The 19917-nt window shown below is 49.3% G+C and overlaps 1 protein-coding gene across 1 annotated transcript; it reads right to left on the bottom strand.

Annotated features, from left to right (window-relative positions):
* Positions 1-1013: 1013 nt before the first annotated feature.
* Positions 1014-8159, bottom strand: ZP3 (zona pellucida glycoprotein 3). Its single transcript, XM_036826357.1, has 8 exons — positions 7834-8159; positions 5713-5831; positions 4899-5002; positions 4645-4822; positions 4432-4549; positions 1843-1934; positions 1579-1706; positions 1014-1243 (listed from the first exon to the last, which is right to left on the bottom strand). The coding sequence occupies exons 1-8, from the start codon at positions 8140-8142 to the stop codon at positions 1026-1028; spliced, it is 1266 nt and encodes a 421-aa protein (XP_036682252.1). The 5' UTR covers positions 8143-8159; the 3' UTR covers positions 1014-1025.
* Between the last annotated feature and the right edge of the window lie 11758 nt (positions 8160-19917).

Genomic DNA, 19917 nt, shown 5'->3' with positions numbered 1-19917 from the left:
CACAAAACCATGCTTGGAGGGGCAAGGACCTAGGCCTTCCTGTACTTCTGAGGCCCAGAATCACACAGATCTTGCTCTGAATGTATTTAAGTGCCATTTGACTCCAATCAGTTTACGCCTAACAGCCCTGCCCAGCAGGTACCAGCCCCGTTTTGCCCCCGAAGATGCCCAGGCTCACAGCAGGTGACTAGCAAAGCTGGGATTCCACGGTGAAGGAGATCTTCACCCAGTGAGAATGAGTCGCAGCTGGTGGTGAGGTTGGGCAGCTAAGGGCCAGCCGATGGTGGGGACATCACAGCCCTCAACAGCGGGAGCACGGCCACTCCCTGGAGAGGGGCCACAAGCTTCCTGGGCACCACCGGGGCACCATTCCCTTGCTGAGCACTCCCAGAGGCTGTGGCCAGGGCCTGGGGGAGAACGGCAGCTTCTGGGGGGGGAGTGATGAAAGTGGGGGAGGTCGAGAGGCAGCTCCCCTCGGTCACAGGAAGCCCTGAAGCACCCACAGCTGGTGACTTGGCCATGGTACTCACCCCCCAGAAGGGCTCCCCTACAACGACTTCAGGTCCCACGTGACCACTGCCCTAGACCATCACCTCTGGCCTTTGGGCTTCTAGCACGTGGACACGTGGCTTCGTGCCTGCTGCCGTTAGGGAAGGCGACTAGAAGTCCTTTCCTCCCTGCCCCCAGCCCTGGCATCAGATCCATAGGGCCCAGAGCCAGGACCCTCTGCCCCCCTAGAAGCAGGGCTGGCAGGGCCCACCCTACTTTAGCCCCCAACACCTCTCATCTTGGCCTCCTTGGAGATGTGGGATTATACTTGCCCTGGGAAGACAAGTCCTGGTCTGAGGAAGGCCTGAGGAAGCCCTACCCTCTCTATACACAGACTTGCTAAAGACACAACGGTACTTCGATTTCGCTGCTTGAACCCGTGACCCTGTTACAGTTGACCCTCCGCCCCTACACAGCCCCTCCCAATTCACCCCCATCTAGTTACTGTGCCACACCCCAGAGGCCACTTTCTTCTTTTATTGGGAAGCAGACGCAGGGCACACAGGGTGGGAAGCAGTCCGACGCCTCCCCGTGAAACCCAGGACGATGGTGGCCAGAGTCAGGGACACCACAGTGGCCAGGCCTAAGCCCAGCATCACCGAGGGGGGAGAGGAGGTGGACCCTTCCACACCGTGGTCGCTAGTCTTCCCCAGGAAGATCAGTGGCCCCACTGTGACATCTGCTTCTTCTGTCACTGAAAGACAAGACATCCAAGGGTCACCCTAGTCCCTACACAGGAGTCAGGTTAGGGGTTTGGGGTTGCTCAGTGGGTTCTAGACCAGTAGGTTTAGTTCTAACAGCTGCATTATTCTCCCACACCCCTGATTATGTGTCATGACTCCAGGATGACTGCAGAATGGCCCCGGCCGACAGCAGGGCGAGGGCTGGGGGCCTCTCCCACTTAGCCCCGAAATGGCATCCCCCTAGGGGTAAGCAGCCTTAAATGGGGAACAAGTGTCGCCCTAGAGTGACATCCAGTGCCCTAGACGGAGGGGAGGGCAATAGCCCTGGGGCCCTCTGGAGACCTACCATGCCTGCGACTACGGGGAACAGATTGTCCCTCCAGGTGGGTCAGCCTCCTGGAACGGCCCGATACGCCACAGCGCCCCTTGTTACAGCATCGACAGATATCAACAGGGCCTTCTACCGGGGACCATCTGAGAGGGAAAGACACAAGGGTCAGACGGCTGTGTGGTCTGCAGGAAGCGGTTTGCTGACAGTAGGCACCTTGGGGGAATCAACAGGAGCGTGGCCAGTTTGCTACCCCGGTCACGTCCAATCTGGTCTCCTCACCTATTGGAGGACTTGCTGAAGGAACAGGCCTTGCTTATTTGGTCCGGGACTCGGTCAACCGGAGTGACCTTCAGGTGGCAGGTGATATATATCTGGAAATAAGAGCAGCTGTTACGAGGTGGAGTTCTAGGCAGTGCAGTGACTAGTAAGCCAGTTCTTCTATAACCCTTAACCCTTGAGGGGGAGGGGAAGCCCACTTTAGAGATGGGATAGTGCAGGCTCAGAGGTTAACTTGCCTCAAACTTCAGAGCAAGTCGCAAATTGGATTCTAAATCGGAACCATCATCTTTATTCCTCTGGTCTTTCCCATACTTTTCCAATCACTTAGCATGCCTAAGCCCCTGGGCCCATTAAGTCAGAACCTCAGGGACAGGAAATCAAATCCAAAGGGGCCAAAATCCCACCCGACCAGCTGGAGTGGGGGGAATTTTGACAAAACCAGAGCTCAGGTCAGCCTGCGTCCTCTTGGGAGAGGTCTCCACAGTCAGAGGTCCCCCTTCATACTTTAGGGTCTCAACACACACATGCACACACCCCCCAAGTCCTGCAAAGAAACCGAGGTGCCACCGCCTTTCCTAAAGCCTTCTGCAGAACCACAAACCTCGGCCACCACCTAGTGGCCAAGTGTGCCTGCAGGGTAACCGTTTCGGAAACTTGAACCATCCAGGTTGCACTTCTGGCTGCCTGCCTTCCATCTGCACACACACCCCAGCCCCCTCACCAAAGAAGGGCTTCCGGGTCCCTTAGTGTTCCTATTCCAGGAAGGGAACTGCTTTGACCCTCAGCTTCTTCCCAGAACATATTGCTGATGCTAAACTGGGGCTTCGGATCCCAGGGTGGTTCCTCGTTAGCTTTCTCCCTTGTGCCATAGCCGCCATCAGCCAAGCCACCCGCCCACCCCCCCTCCGAGAGCTCAAGGCTGCCTTCCATTGATAGGATCGTCCTCTGACCTTAGTCACCCCCACCCCATCCCTGGAGAGGCAGATGCCGGCTCAAGAGTCACCCATGCTGATGGCCACCACCTGTGTGAAGCCTCATCCCCTCCTTCCTCACTCCTGGACCACCTCTGAGGTCGACTCCCTACCCCAACCAGGATCTTCTACCCTAGGACCCACAGGGTCACCGATCTGGGCACCGGGACCCTTCCCGAGTCTATTTTCTTTTATCCCCAGCCCCATTCAACCCAGGACCTGCCAGCAGAAAGCTCCAGGACATCTCCCAGTAGCTTCAGTTGTGCCCTTCCTTCTGTCTGTCTACCATCTGTAGCAGATGACGTCTGTTCTCTGGACAGAACTTCTGGGTGAGGTGAGGTAGCAACAGCGAAGTCTAAAAATTCACACCGCTCATCCCTCAATGCCAGCCAGCCACGTAAGCCTCTGGTTTGGCGGTTTGTAAACCTAGCTGCTTATTAGACGCGCCAGGGAGCTTAAATGGCTTTTGATGCATTTCTAAATAAAGAGACTAGTGGCTAGGTATGGTGAGATACTAATGGTAGAACCTAGATAGTAGGTACATAGCTGTTTGCTGTGAAATTCTTTTGGCTTCACTTTTGAAGACTTTAAGAAACTGGAAAAGTTGATGCCAGGCCCCACCCCAGTTAAATGAAAATATATGGGATGTATCAGTATTTTGATGATCCTTAGGTGGTGAGTACAGAGCCAGAGCTGAAAACCCCTGCTTTAGTCACTAATCCTTCCTGACCAGCTATTCCAAATTTCACATCCTCCCAATCCTATCTCAGGAAACTTGTTTAAAAACTTCTTGATTTTTGTCTGGAAGATTCTACCAGCACTTTCTGGCTAGAGGCCAGTCCTACCTGTGCTTCCTGCCCAGCCATCACGAGGGGTCCACATTTTAGTTCCCTCCCCCCTCTGCCACCCTTAGTGTCAAGTTGAGCTTCCTAGCTTAGTGGTTCTCAAAGGGTGGACCCCAGAGCAGCGGCATCAACAGAACCTGGAAACTTATTAGGAATGCAGATTTCAGGCTCCACTCCAAACCTTCTGAACCAAACCCTGGGTGGGGGGCCCAGTGGTCTCTTTCAACAAGCCCTCCAGGTGACGCTGATGCACTCAGGTTTCAAAAAGTCACAGGTCTAGCCTATGATCAAGTTCGAGAGGCTACCTAGCATGAAAAGTTCATACCTGCTTCCCTTGCCCTTCTAGAAAGCCTCCAGGAAGGCTGACACCTGCTCTTATTAAGTCCTTTACTCAACCCATCTGGGTTCTGGCCCCGCTGACCTTGGTGAGGACAAGGTCAGTGACTTGGTCACCAGACGCTGCATTGTTGGTGCTCGTCCGTTGTGAGCTGTCAGCTAGGTCTCCTGCGTTCCTATTCTCCTAGTTTGTTCTGTTTCCAGGATCCCTGAATTTCTCCATCCTTCATGGATTTTCTACCGGTCTCTTAGGGCCTGTGCCTTCCCAAAGATCTCACTAGAGCCCATGGCTTTATCTACTTGATAAGTTACTAGGATAGGGCAGAACTATCAAATCACTGCTTAAGGGGACAGCTAGTGAGTGACCACACCGGCTAGTAAGCCTGGTCAGCCTGACCCTATGAGTTCAGCCTTATTCAAGGCTCTTAAGCCATTACCGTGTTTCTGGAGTCATTAGCAAAATGGAACACATCCACTGTGAACTGCAGGGTCTCTGGTCTGGGTCTGGGTGTTTTGAAAGCAGATGAGGCATCGGTGAGACCGTCCACGAGACAACTTTAAAGAGAACAAGTGAAACACAGTTAAAGATCGAGGAGGGTGACACAGGTCGTGTTGCACAAGGGTTCCCTAGAGAGGTAGCCCAGCCTTACCCGTGGAAGTCCACGATGGTGTGATAAGGGGAGGTGCTCCAGTCCGGTGTCAGCGTGGCCACACAGTGGTCCACGAACACTCGCAGGGGCACGTGGCTGCCGGTGTGGACTTGGGCCTGGAGGTGGGCTCTGTCTCCCAGCTGGAAGGTGGGCGTCGTCTTCTCGGCGCTCCAGTTCTCTGCAAGGCACGGCCAGGGTGAGGGCCTGCCAGAGCGCCCCCTGCTGGCTGCCCTCTCCCAGCACTCCTTGCTCACCCTCCATCAGGCGCAGAGAGAAAACCAGCTTCTCCTCCGAGAACATCGTGGTCCTGAAGGGCACCCAGGTGGGCAGGATGGCCCAGCTGCTCACGTTGCCCTGCCTGGGAAGAGAACAGCAGCTGTCCACCCCTGGCCCGGGGCTCCAGGTCCCTGGGCTGCAGCCCCTACTAGTGACACACTGCCCTCCTCTGCGGTGTGTACGGCTCTGCCCAGATGTGTCTGCCCACTGTCCGAGGGCCCCCTCTCCAGGATCTTGTTCTGGGAAGCCCTTCCACACATGCCTCATCCCTTGTTTCCTCGTGGTATCAACACCATCTCCCCTCCCCCCTCCCAGATGGGCGGGCAGGGTTCAAGGCCTTCGCACTCCGCCCAGCACAGGGCCAGGTGTTGTAGTTATAAACCAGTCGCCCTGTCCTCCCACCTCGATGCCCCAGTTCATAGGCACATGCTTCGTGCTGGGGCCTCCCCACCCTCACTCAGCCACTGGGGGAGAGCCAGAGGGAGAGAGCAGGTTGTGATGGCCAAGGTCAGAGCCTGGAACCCAGCCCTGCGCTACTGAAAGACCACTTCTGAACTCTGAGGGGGCCAGGCGCCGGGCAGCCTCGCAGCTTCCGCCAAGAGGCAGCTGTGGCCCGGACCAATTTCAGAGGCTCAGAGAAGAGGCAGCAGGCCCTCCATTCGCACCAGGACCGAGGGCAGCGACCACAGCCCGAGCACCTCCCCTCCTCGCAGCTAGATGCTGCCGGGAGGCTGACGTGCTTGCCGAGGGACCTCTGCGCCAGGGGCAGCGACAGGCCCATCCCACACGGACCTGGGGTAGCGGCACTCGATGGGGACCTCCGCGCGGTTAGTCCTCAGGATGGACAGGTTTCCCACAGGGCGGGGGTCATGGAACAGGAAGGTGCTGTACACCAGGGCGTCGTCGGTCACCTGAGGGAAAGGGGAGGGGTTAACCCTCCCAGCATCACCTGCCCTGATGCGCCCGCCCGGCCAGGGGCGGGAGGGCCGGCCGCTGGAGGTGGAGAGAACACAGGCCCTGGGCTCAAAGCCTGCTCCGCCGCTGACCCGTGGGAGAGCCTGGACAGGCACCCCCTTCGCACCTCTTTTCACCCCAAAACGGTGACACCACCGCAGGGAGTCTGGATCAGCTCCGTGTCATCACCAAGCAGCGCCCAATGACCAGAGACGTGGGGTGTATGCTCCCTTCTCAGACTGCTGCCCTCACCCCCACCCTAACACACACACACACACACACACACACACACACACACACACACACACACACACACACACACACACCCCACTTCCTTTTCCAGGAGAGGCCTGAGGCCAAGAGAGCCTCCAGGAAGAGGCAAAAAACTTCCAGAAATTTTAACTCACTGCCACAGCAGTTACTACCTAACTCGCCCTCCCTCTTCTGACTTATCCTCAAGCCCATTTCACACAAGGGGAAGCTGGTTTTTAGTGGTTGCCTGAGGCCGGAAGAGCACAAGCAGGTGCTTCTGGGGCAGTTTGCAGCACCTGCCCCCACCCCCGACCCCAGCCCCGCAGTGAACGGCTGCCTGGCCCTGCCCTCGGCCCGCTCAAACTTCAGGGGTGAATCCTAACTGTCTGTCAGCGAGGCCCCCAGGTGGAGCGGCTGCATATTCGTGCGGCCCAGTGCAAAGTGAAAACGTGGGGCTCCTTGTTCAAAAGGAAAGAATTTCAGGACAGCAGAGCATCACTCAGCCGAGTGTGGGCCCCGAGAGCCGGCTCATGTGGCGCGCCCGGGAAGCCGCCCCGCGGCATTCTCATCTGGCGAGACTGGGCAGATTGTCCTGGGGAGAGGTGTCATCAGGCTGTGCTCCGCGGTGGAGTCAGCTGGGGATCTTAAAGCTACTGATGTCTGTTCCCACTTCCATTCCGATTTAAGGTGGGCTGTGGGAATCAGGAGTTTTAACCACTCCCCAGGTGATTCTAATGCCCCAAGGTTGGGAGTTACTAAATTAGGATCATTCCTTAATTCCTGCAGCTCCGGCCTCCCCACGCTCTCCCCAGGGAAACAAGGCCCGGGAGGCTTCAAGGACAGCCCCGGGCACCACACTGAGACCAGAGCCCCAGAGGAGAACTCCGGGGGCTGATCGTGCTCCAAGGCCAGGTGGGCAGCGGGGCACGACAGAGGGGAGGACAGGCTCTCTGAGCGGGAGAAGTCGGTCCAGGGAATCGTGCACCAGCTGGGCCCTGCCTTGCTGAAAGGCCCCTCCTCGGAGTCTGAGGCTCTGCCCCTCCCCCCTCTCCTTAGGAGGCGTCTGGCCCGAATATTACTCAGCTGTCTTCCTGTACACGCCCCCTACTTGAGACCGCTCCTATGGGACCCACTTTGAGCCTCTTCAACACAGATGAACATGATGCCCTTTGGCCCCTCCCTCAACATCACTTTTAGTTCAAGGCTTCAAAGCCATTAAACATGAATGAGGGATGCCAAAATTCTGGTGTGTTTTTTCTGTGATGACTTCTGAGCTTTCTGAGGTGTCAAAGTTCATCTCTTCCATACAAATTTCTAGGGCCCCTCGCAAGTGCTGGGCTACCCCCAGGGGATCCTATCACACCCTCCTCCCCTACATTGGCTACATCTCTCCTGGATGCCCTCCAGGGGTTCATAAATCCTCAGGAATCGGAGCGGGGGTGCCCAGTCTGGCCCAAAGTGCACTGCCACCTCTGGACTCCACCCCACCTCCCCAGCTTAGGCAACTAGAGGCAGGAACTCCCCCACATCCCCATGCCACGGAGGCCCAGCTTCAGGCCTCAACTGCTCCACCCACCCTACTCCACAAATGAAAGGAATTCACCCCAGCCCCGCCTCATACCGGCTCTGCATCCACACTCCCCATCACCGGCCCCCTCCCATGTCATCCCACCGAAGCCGGGGCTGCCGAGGGGGCCCAAGCCTCACCTGCACACTGTTGCCACACGCATGCAGCCCAACCTCAAACCTGACCACGGTATCCGTGTCCATAGAGACCAGCGGCTCACAGTTGTCAGGGCCCAGGGTAAGGTCTGCAGGCCTGATGAGCTTCCCGGTGCCAAAAAGGTCTTTGCTGACAGTAACCACCAGCTGATCCTCCTGACACTCCACCATCACGGCGGGTGGCTTCGATGGCATGAGATGTTGGGATTCATCATGCCAGACGGGCTGGGGGTTGCACAGCTCCAGGCTTCCCCAGAGCAGAAAGCAGACAAAGAGCCTATAGCTCGACCCCATGATGCCGACGAAGCCACTCCCACTGGTAACCCCTGGGCAGGCACCACCCTGCCGTCTTATACCCCGGATGATGGTTACTCACACCTGGGCCAGTTGCCTCCCTTGCACAGCCAATCCAGCGGGCTAGGCCTCTGCTGCTCAAAGTGGCTCCCGGTCCTGCAGCATCAGCATCACCTGGGAGTTTGTTAGAAATGCAGACTCTGGGACTTCCCTGGCTGTCCAGTGGTTAGGACCCCACGCTTCCACTGCAGGGGGGCCAGGTTCGATCCCTAGCTGGGGAACTAAGATGCTGCAAGCCGTGTGGCACGGTCCCCCCCAAAAAAGAAATGCAGACTCTCAGCCACAGCCCAGGATGACTGAGTCAGGATCTGATAGTTCGCTATCTCCCCAAGTGATTTGTATTCACATTAAGGTTTGAGAAGCTGGGCTGGCAGCCTGGTCAGTCATAACTTCTCACCCCTTCCCTACTCCCACCCCTATGGGTCCACCCTTTGCAAGGCCTTGCCCTCATTGCCTAGAGAGGGAGCTAAGACCTATCCTGGATTTCTGGGGGGGACCAGGAGAAAGGCTTTGATTGAAGGATGAGGAGAATTTTATCAAAGACGGGAGCTCTTTCAGAGGAGAGAAACGGAGGCATCATTAGGAGAGCAGGGTATGTTGTGAGCCACTGCTTAACTTTATGGGAGGTAGGAGGGAAGGGCGGTTCAGGCAGAGGCAGCTGTGTGAACAAAGTTGTAGACGGGGCACTGGGTGGGCTTGGGGGAAAACCCCAGGAACTCAGAGATGCTGGAGCCTCAGGTCCCCAGGGGGCAAGAGTGGCAGTTTAGGGGGCTGGGGAGGTGGGTGGGGCAGGATCGTGAAGGTGCTGGGCTGAGATGCTGGACTTTGTCCTGGGGGGCGGGGCGGGGAAGGCCACAGAAGGGTACTGAAGCAGATGCTCCATCTGGCGAGCTCTGGCTGGGGAGGGGTAGGACTGGAGACAAGGGTCAGGGGGCTACTGCACCAGTCCTGGCGGACGAGGTGGAGAAGGACTGACAGACAGGGTCAGCCCGTACTCATGGCCTACTCGGTGCCAGGCCTGGGTGAGACTCCTTCAGGAGGGGAGAAAGAATACAAAAAAAAAAAGAATACAAAAATATTCATGGCATTGAATTCCCAGGGGCAGAAGTGTGTACTCTCTAGCAAATGCTTGCTTCTAACGTGATTGTACCATACATCTAAGTTGCTTAACTATACTTCCTTGGTGTTTTTTTTTTAAATAATCTACTTGTAGGAAAATAAATAAATGCAGGGGAGAGATTGCCCGCCCAACTTCCTTTGACCTGATCGACACGGGTGAGGGGAGGGGGGAGGGGGGGAAGCCAGCAGAGAGAAGCAAGTGAGAGGTCAGGTTCCAAGCTCGCCTGGGTGGCTTACCGCAGCAGAAACCCTCCCACCTGGGTTTCCTGCCCAGCAGGCCCAGAGGGAGGGAGCCAGCTGTGGCCCGAGGCCCCTGAGGGACAGCCAGCCGGAGAGAGGGGAAGGGGCCCCTCGGAACTTGTTACCCACAGCCGTGGGTTGGTTGTGGTGGGCTGGGGATGAGCCTCCCTGAAGCCTCACATCCATCAGCCCCTCTCCCTCTCTGCCTTGGAGTTAACCCCCCTTAGAGGGCTTCAGGGAAAAAAAGACGGGAAGAAATTTGTGGCGGGGGGTGGGGGTGAGGCATGTACTGCTAGGGGGAGTCTGGGTGAGGATGGGGGAGAGTCTGGATGCACACGGGGTGGTGGCGAGCATGTGTGTTCCCCTCGTCCAGAAGGAGGACTAGGGACACCTCCATCTGGGAGCATGGCCAGTCCAGCCCGCAGGAACCCAACCCAGACCGGATTCTGAGTCTTTTACATTTTTCTGAGAAGTGCTGCCCCCTGGTGGCCAGAATGCACCAAAGCAGGGCCACCAGCTCAGAGCATTTTCCTTAAAATTCTTGAAAGCCCAGATAGTGGTTTCTAAATACTATTCCTCTTTAAAAGCAGGACCCAGCTCTCCTTGGAGAAATGGCTGATTCCAGGGCTAGGGCCAGGAAAGACAGGGTGAATCTGGAACATCTTGTCATGCCAGAAAATGCCCACAAAGTGGTTAAGGATCTGCCTGCCAATGCAGGGGACATGGGTTCGATTCCTGGTCTGGGAAGATCCCACATGCCTCGGAGCAACTAAGCCCCCCCTCCGCGAGCCACAGCTACTGAGCCTGTGTGCCACAACTACTGAAGCCCGCATGCCTAGAGCCCCCGCAATGAGAAGCCCTCACACCGCAACGAAGGGTAGCCCCCGCTCGCCGCAACTAGAGAAAGCCCGCGCGCAGCAACAAAGACCCAATACAGCCAAAAATTAAAAAAAATAAATAAATAAAAATTTTAAAATGCTCGCAAAATGATGAGAACTTGTCAAAGGAACACAGGAGTCAAATTAATGGGGTGGGGAGGGGACTGGCCAAATTGGGGACAACTGTACATCAGAATGAATGCGGACAATAAGAACTACACATTGAATAAAATAAGAATTCGTGAGTGTCCATGCTGATGCTAAACACATATATAAAAACCCACGAATGAGAGAACTTTTCCCATAAAAGGGAAACTTCCTTACAATACAATGCCAACAAATGATCATAGAAGGAAGATAGATTCAGAAAATAACAATTTGCAATCATCACAGTACTAATAGACTCAGGCAAGAAGCATTAGTGCCTGTTAAAAATCAGCTGATAGTGGGCAGGGGAAGGATGGATTGGGAGTTTGGGATTAGCAGATGCAAACTATCATATACCCGTCAGGACTAAGATCCCGCAAGGCGCACAGCGGGACCGAAAGAAAAAAAAGGGTAAACAACAAGGGCCTACTGTGTAGCACAGGGAACTATATTCAATATCCTATGATAAGGAATTCCCTGGTGGCCTAGTGGTTAGGACTCCGCCTTTTCACTGCTGAAGGTCCAGGTTCAATCCCTGGTTGGGGAACTAAAATCCTGCAAGCCACACGGCGCAGCCAAAGTTAACTCTTCTAAAACGTTCGCTATCACCTATTAAAATTTTAAAATATATATATATCTATCCCATGATAAACCAAAAAAATTATCTGATGCTGTGATGAAGATGTTAGTTAACCCTATAATCATTTTGCAGTATAAAGTCAAATCAACATGCTGTACACCTTAAACTTATACAATGTTATATGTCAATTATATATTGATAAAGCTGGCGGGGGGAAGCTCTGGAGATGTATGGTGGTGATGGTTGCACAACTATACTGAATGCTATTGAACTGTACACTTAAAAATGGTTAAAATGGTCAATTTTATGTTATGGATATTTTACCACAATAACAATAAAAACAAAACAAAACTAGTTGATGGAAGTTAGAATACATAGTCTCGAAGTTTCTCCTTAAGGATTGTTTATAAATTACAAAGGAATAAGGGCTTCCCTGGTGGTGCAGTGGTTGGGAATCTGCCTGTCAATGCAGGGAACATGGGTTCGATCCCTGGTCCAGGAAGATCCCACATGCCGCGAAGCAACTAAGCCCGTGAGCCACAACTACTGAGCTTGCACTCTAGAGCCCGCAAGCCACAACTACTGAACCCGCGTACCACAACTACTGAAGCCCACACACCTACAGCCCGTGCTCCACAACAAGAAGCCTGCGCACCACAACGAGGAGTAGCCCCCGCTCGCCGCAACTAGAGAAAGCCCGCACGCGGCAACGAAGACCCAACGCAGCCGAAAATAAATAAATAAAATAAATAAATTTTTTAAAAAATTACAAAGGAATAAGTGGCTACTTTACAGTGGATAAATCTGGCAAATAGCACTTTAGCCACATTGTCAAAGTTAACTATTAGTTGAATAAACATTATTATTTATTTGGTGGGATAAAAGGACATCACATGCCGCCTGATGTAAGGAGATGATACCCAGGGTTTAGAAAAAAGTTATGTATGTGTAAATGTGTGTGTGTGTAAACACACATGTATGTGTATACATACGTGTGTATATGTGTATGGGTATATATGTACATATACACAAAATTACGTGTATATACATATTACATACATACAGAGATAGAAAAAGCATATGTAGCAAAATGTTCATATTTGCTATATATGGGTGAAGGGTAAAGAGGATTTCAAAATAAAAGGTTAAAAATAAACCCTTTCTAGGTCAGATTCAAGAGAAAGAGAGGACAAAGGGATTTGTTTTCAGAAGAAGGCTGTTAACCAGTTTCCAAAAGCAATGGCTGAAACAAAGTGTGAGGTTAGTAGGTAGAAAACAAAAAGATGTGTAAGTCCTTTGAGAAATAATTTATGAAACTTTACTGAAAGTCATCAGAGAATACCTAAACAGAGAGAGATTCCATATTCATGGATGGGAAATGCAACCTCAAAGATATCAATACTCCCAAAAGTAATTTATAAGTTCTATCAAAATCTCAACAGGTTGCGTGTGTGTGTGTGTGTGTGAGTGAGTGTGTGTGTGTGTGTGTGGAACTTGACAAAATGATTCTAAAATTTATATGGAAGGGCTAAGGGCCAAGGAAACCAAGACTTTTGAAGAAAAAGAACAATGTGAGAGACACACCCTAACAGATACTAAGACATATTATAGAGCCATGGTAGTGAAAGCAGGGTGCTGGTAGGACAAGAAAAAAATACAGTGGAATAGATGAGAGAGCCCCAAAACAGCCACTTGCATAAGTGGAAATCTGATACATGACAGAAGGAACAGACGGACAACTCAGTAAGAGAAGCTGTGACAAGTGTTATCCATATGGAAAAAAACCTGGATTTCTACTTCATACATAAAAATGAATTCTAGAGAGATTAAAGAGCTGAATGTGAAAGAACAAAACTTTAAAACTTTTAGCAGGAAATACAACCTCCCAGGGCAGAGTGAGATGAAGGGTATTTGCTAAATATGACCCCCATGCCCTCCCCCCACAAAAAAGCACAAATCGTAAAAGAAAGGTGACTTTTTAGGGCACTTTCATAAATAATGATAAAATAGCTATAATAATAATAATTACCATTCATCATTTACTCACAATACACAGGGACTAGGTTCAGTACCCTAATCCTTATACCCACCTAGGGAAGTGTCATTGAGCGCATTTTACAGATGTGCAAACTAGGACTCAGAGAAGTTGTACCCAAGGTCACGATGTACCAGTGAACACCCAAACCAAGTTCAATCCCAGATCTATCAGACTCTAGCTCCTGGTCTTTTGTCTCTAACCCTTACTGTCTCTCTGACACTTTATAGTAAAGTTAATAATATCAATTGGGTGTGTTGGCGGCGAGATATACCCATCTAAATAACTCTAATACAAACAAGTGTTAGGATTTACATGCCTCTCCCCCAGCTATTCATATCAGGTATTCAATAGGTGCTTTAAAAATAGGACTTTCTTCCTATCACCCTGGGAAGACAAAATAGCTGGTGTGTGATTAAGAATAAGAAACCAAAATTGTGGGACAGGTGGAATTTGCCAGACGTACCCACACACAAGCCACTGACACTACAGCCATGGCATTAATTCTGTAGCCAGACTTTATTTTTTATTTTTTTATTTTTTTATTGTTTTTTGTAGCCAGACTTTAGCTGGAGAGACCACGATGGGGTGAGATTTGGCACATTTTTTGTGCAGTGAAAGAGATGAAAAGAGATTTAGGGGTATAAAAGGAAAGCAGCTCTGGGAAACTTTTCACTATTTCATTATTAAATGTCAAATGGTATACAAAATTTACAGCCCACTTGACTTAGTACATGACTTTGATTACAGCTAAGGAAAATGAATATTTTGTACAATGTTTCTGGCTTTTACTTACAGAGTGTTAAAAATTACTTTAAAAAATAAAGTGTTGGGAATTCCCTGGCAGTCCAGTGGTTAGGACTCTGCGCTCTCACTGCCAGGGCCCAGGCTCGATCCCTGGTCGGGGAACTAAGACTGCACAAGCTGCGTGGCACAGCCAAAAAAAAAAAAGGTGTCTAAAGGGAAAATGAAATCCACTCCTTCACACCCCCAACTATTGTTAACAGTTTGTGGTGAATCCTTCCAGACAATTTTTATATGCATATAAAATCACTTAAAAATACACTTACTAAATGCAATGTGGTATCCTGGATTGGATCCTGGAACAGAAGAAAAGACAGTGGGAAACCTGGTAGTATCCAAATAAAGTCTGGAGTTTGGTTAATATTAAGGTATCAATGTTAATTTCTCAGTTTTGACAAATGTATTGTGGTTGTATAAGATTCTTGTTAATGTTAGGGGAAAACTAGGTGAAGAATTTATAGGAACTCTGTGTACTATTTGGGCAATTTTTCCGTAAACCTAAAATTATTCCAAAAGAAAAAGGTTATTTTAAAAATGCGCTTAAAATGGGGATCATATTCTACACTGTTCTGCAACCTGCTTTTTCTCAAAAGAAGCAGAGGACATCTTTAATGCTGAAAATCACTTCATTCTTTCTGATGGCTGAATAGAACCATATATGGAGGTACCACAATTTATCCAACTAAAGTTCTCGTGCTGAACATGTAGATGACTGCAATTTTTTTTGTCACTGCTACAAACTAGAACTTCCTTGTCCATCTATCTTTCCATGCCTGCTTCGATATTTCTGTAGGATCAATTCTTAGAAGTGGATTTGTGGATCAAAAAGTATCTGTGTTGGGACTTCCCTGGCAGTCCAGTGGTTAAGACTCCTCGTTTCCAATGCAGGAGGCACAGGTTCGATCCCTGGTCAGGGAACTAAGATCCCATATGCCACGTGGTGTGGCAAAAAAAAAAAAAAAAAAAAAAAAAAGGTATGTGTGTTGACACTTTTCATAGCTACTGCCATCGAACCCAGCAAATTTATGTGGATATGCCTGTCTCCTCCACACCTGGCCTTTAGACTTCTTACCCCTGATGTCCACACTAAACCAGCAAGGCGGGTGGGGGGGGACTATAATCCATGTTCTATTCCTTATCCAGCAGGTCCTGTGTGGGGCACATTCTCTGCCAGCTCTGGGTATGGCTGTGTTGCCAACACTGAGATCTTAGGTCAAAGGCTTTATACTGTCTGCCTTTCTCAGTGGTCATGTTACCCAGACTATGTTCCTTGAACCAGAAGCAAAAGACTGAACACTTTCCAAGAGGCTGTGTGTGCTTGACTGACTGGTGTTTAGACCACCTACTCAACTTCTACAATCAGGGGGGTGGTACTGGCGTTACAGGACCATCAGACTTTTCAAACAGGATCATGAGGGTGGAGAGTGATGGGAGGACTGCTGATTTGGAGAGGGTGATCAGGAAAGGACATTCCCAAGGGAGGTACATTTGAGCAGAGGCTTGAATGAGGTGAGGGAGTGAGTTGTGCAGATATCTGGGGGGAGACAGCTCCAGGACAAGGGCAAGTGCAAAGGCCCTGAGGCAGGAGCAGATTTGGTATGTTCCAGGAATGGCAAGGAGACTGGAGGGGCTGAAGCCTAATGAATGAAGGAGGAAGTGGTAGGAGGTGAGCTCAGAAAGACCAATTCATGAAGGACCTTGTGAGATTTTAGATCATATTCTAATGGGAAGTCATTCAAGCAGGAGAATACTGGATGCGATTTACCTTTCAAAAGGATACCTAGTCACTATGCGGATAATACATTTAGAGGGGCAAGCATGGAAGCAATTAGGCTACTGCAGTGGTCCAGGCAAGATATGATGGTGGCGTGTATCAGAGCAGAGTTACCCAACCCCAGAACTATTGACATTTTAGGCCAAATAATCCTTCGTTGTGGAGGCCTGTCCTCTGCCATGTTTAGCAGCATCTACACAGTTGTGACAACCAAAAACATGTGTAGAAGTTGTCACATGCCCCCTAGGGGGTGAAATCATTCTGGTTGAGACTTGTATTCATATTGTGTTAGAGTGACTTGGAGAAGGTAAGAACAGGTTGAGCTCCAGATATATTTTGAAGATAGGACTGGAAAGATTTGCTGATGGAATGGATGCTGATGGTAGGATGCAAGAAAAAGAAGAATCAAGAATGACTTCAATGGATAAATAAAACGTGGCCCATCCATACAATGGAATGATTCAGCTTTAAAAGGAAGGAAATTCTGGACTTCCCTGGTGGTCCAGTGGTTAAGAATCTGCACTTCCAATGCAGGGGGCACGGGTTCGATCCCTGGTCAGAACTAAGATCCCGCATGCCTCATGGTGCGGCCAAAAAAAAAAGGCATGAAAAAGGAAGGCAGTTCTGTCGCATGCTACAACATGCATGAACCTTGAGGACATTATGCTGAGTGAAATAATCCAGTCACAAAAAGACAAATACTGTATGATTCCACTTATATGAGGCACCTAGAGTAGTCACATTCACAGGCCCTAAAAAAGTAAAATAGTGGGTACCAGGGGCTGAGAGGGGCAAATGGGGAGTTATTATTTAATGGGGACAGAGTTTTACTTTGGGGAGATAAAAAGTTCTGGAGATCTGTTTCACAATAATGTTAATATACTTAGCACTGCTGAACAGTACACTTAAGAACTAGTTAAGATGGTCAATTTTCTGTTAAATGTATTTTGCCACTTAAAAATAAAATAAGATAATTTAAAAAAATATTTATTTATGTATTTGGCTGTGCCAGGTCTTAGTTGTGGCATGTGGGATTTCTAGTTGCGGCATGTGGGATCTAGTCCCCTGACCAGGGATCGAAACCGGGTCCCCTTCATTGGGAACACGCTACTGGACCACGAGGGAAGTCACAATAAAATAATTTTAAATATTGCATAAAAAAAAGAATGCAGTTTTTGTCCAAGAGGGTCTGCTTGATTCTCAGAATGTGGCAGCTGCTGCCAGAAGTTTCCTCTGGGCCATTAGTTTCCCAATACAAGGCACATCCCTTGGGAGGCTTCTGCCTTGGCAGCCCTTAGGCCTTAGGCTGCTTCTGAAAGAAAGTGCTGGACAAACATAATGGTCCCCAGTTCTGGTCATACCAAACTCTCCCTCAACACCGGTGCTTCCCCAAACATGCTCCCTGCCGTTGTCTACGGGAAGCTCAAAGAATGAAGTTTCAGTGACTCTAGGGGGAAGTATTGGACACTTCTCTTCTACGCTCTAATTTCACTTTTGCATGTTCTGTGGGAACTGCATTTTGTCACAGCGCAAATGTATCTCACAATGAGACCTTCATTTCCCAACAACGGGTTGCAATGGATTCCCACTTCAGCCGTCTTGCCTAGATAAACACACCAAAAGTAACCTAAATGTCCATCAACAGAGGAATGGATAAAGAAAATGTGGTACATATATAATGGAATATTACTCAGCCATAAAAAAGAATGAAATAATGCCATTAGCAGCAACATGGATGGACCTAGAGATTGGCATACTGAGTGAAGTAAATCAGACAGAGAGACAAATATCATATGATATTACTTATAAGTGGAATCTAAAAAAAGGGTACAAATGAACCTATTTACAAAACAGAGGTAGAGTCACAGATGTAGAAAACAAATTTATGGTTACCAGGGGGTAAGAGGGGGAAGGGATAAACTGGGAGATTGGGACTGGGAGAGTGGGATATATACATTACCATATATAAAATAGATAACTAATAAGGACCTACTGTATAGTACAGGGAACTCTACTCAATACTCTGTAATGGCCTATATGGGAAAAGAATCTAAAAAAGAGTGGATACATGTATATGTATAACTGATTCACTTTGCTGTACACCTGAAACTAATACAACATTGTAAATCAACTATACTCCAATAAAAACTTTTAAAAAAGAAAAGAAAGAAAAAAGAAAACAAAAACAAAAACAAAGCACACACACCAAGAAAGAATAGTGACGTAGGCACTAGTCAGATTTAGTGTAACAGATTTCCTGCGAATAGGTGGGACTGTTAGAAATGCATTAGGGGAATTCCCTGACAGTCCAGTGGTTAAGACTCTGCTTTCACTGCAGAGGGCCTGGGTTCAATCCCTGGTCAAGAAACTAAGATCCTACAAGCTGCACAGCACAGCCAAAAAAAAAAAAAAAAAAAAAAGTACATTAGGATATCTTTTCATAACTAACCTAAATGGAGTCATCAAAACTTTTGGGTGTCACCATCATCCTGGGGGCTGAAGAGCAGAAAAGGTACTCCACTCGGGAAAGACATTCCAGAATGTGGGGACCCAGTGGGATTACACTCATACACCGCACACCAGATTTTCCTACTATCCAGCCAAGCCCGGCTGCTTCCAAAGGATCTTTGAGAAGACAAAACAGTGAATCAACCCCTGGGCACCTGCAGTTTCTCACACCAGGGAAAACCACTTGTCAGAATCCATCTTCATACCTCAAGCTGATGATTTCAAGAAATACTAAAATTTTTTTGCTTTTATTTTGCACTGTTAGTCTGTTTTGCTTTTGTAAGTCAGCTAAGACTTTTTAAAAAATGTTTTATTTTGAAATACTAATAATAGATTCACAGGAAGTTGCAAAGAAATGTATAAGGAGGTCCCGTGTACCCTTAGCTCAGTTTCCCCTGATGATTACATCTTACATAACTGTAGTACAATATCAAAGCCATGAATGTGACATTTATACGATGTGTGTGTATAGTTCTGTCATTTTATCATATGTGTAGACGTCTGTTACCATCGTGGCCATCAAGACACAGAACAATTCTGTCATCACAAAGATCTCTCTCGAGCTGTTCCTTCACACCCACTCCTCTCCCCTACACAATCCCTAAACTCTGGGCATCACTAATCTGTTTTCCACCTCTATAATTTTGTCATTTCAAGGATATTATATAAATGGAGTCATAGGGTGTGTGACCTTTTGAGATCAGCTTTTTTTTTCACACAGCATAATGCCCTTGAAATTCACTGAAGTTCTTGCATGTATCAATAGTTTGTTCCTTTTTATTGCTGAGAAGTTTCCATGGAGTGACTGTACTATGGTTTGTTTAACCCTTTACCTAATGTAGGACATTCTGATTGTTTCCAATTTCAGGCTATTACAAATAAAGCTGCTGTGAACATTCTTGTGTAGGTTTTTGTGCAGACATAAGTTTTCATTTCTCTGGAAAAAATGCCCACGAATACAATTGCTGGGTTGTATGGTTAAGTGTATGTTTAGGGTTTTTTTGTGTGTTTGTTTGTTGTCTTTGTTTTTGTTTTTTTGCCGCACCACACGGCTTGCAGGATCTTAGTTCCCAGACCAAGGATCGAACCCGCGCCCTCAGCAGTAAAAGTGTGGAGTCCTAACCCCTGAACCTCCAGGGAATTCCCTGTTTAGTTTTGTTTGTTTGTTTGTTTGTTTTGGCTGCATTGGGTCTTCATTGCTGCACATGGGCTTTCTCTAGTTGCGGCCAGTGGGGGCTACTCTTCGTTGTGGTCTGCGGGCTCTAGGCGTGCGGACTTCAGTAGTTGGGGCGTGAGGGCTCAGTAGTCGTGGCACACGGGCTTAGTTGTTCCATGGCACATGGGATCTTCCTGGACCAGGGCTCAAACCCATGTGCCCTGCCTTGGCAGGCAGATTCTTAACCATTGTGCCACCAGGGAAGTCTACCTGTTTAGTTTTTAAAGAAACTGTTAAAACTATTTTCCACAAGCCCTGGTCTGGGAAGATCCCACATGCCGCGGAGCAACTAGGCCCGTGAGTCACAATTACTGAGCCTGCGTGCCTGGAGCCTGTGCTCCGCAACAAGAGAGGCCGCGATAGTGAGAGGCCTGCGCACCACGATGAAGAGCGGCCCCCGCTTGCCGCAATTGG

This window comes from Balaenoptera musculus, chromosome 15 (genome assembly GCF_009873245.2).
Source record: "Balaenoptera musculus isolate JJ_BM4_2016_0621 chromosome 15, mBalMus1.pri.v3, whole genome shotgun sequence".
Classification (NCBI taxonomy): Eukaryota; Metazoa; Chordata; class Mammalia; order Artiodactyla; family Balaenopteridae; genus Balaenoptera; species Balaenoptera musculus.
This window is presented reverse-complemented; position numbering and strand designations above follow the sequence as displayed.

Coding starts and splice junctions, on each gene's coding strand:
- ZP3 (XM_036826357.1), bottom strand. CDS start 8,142: ATGGGGTCGAGCTATAGGCTCTTTGTCTGCTTTCTGCTCTGGGGAAGC. Junction 4,823..4,898: donor CTCTCTGCGCCTGATGGAGG/GTGAGCAAGGAG, acceptor CGTGCCTTGCAG/AGAACTGGAGCGCCGAGAAG. Junction 1,707..1,842: donor TTCAGCAAGTCCTCCAATAG/GTGAGGAGACCA, acceptor TTTCCCTCTCAG/ATGGTCCCCGGTAGAAGGCC.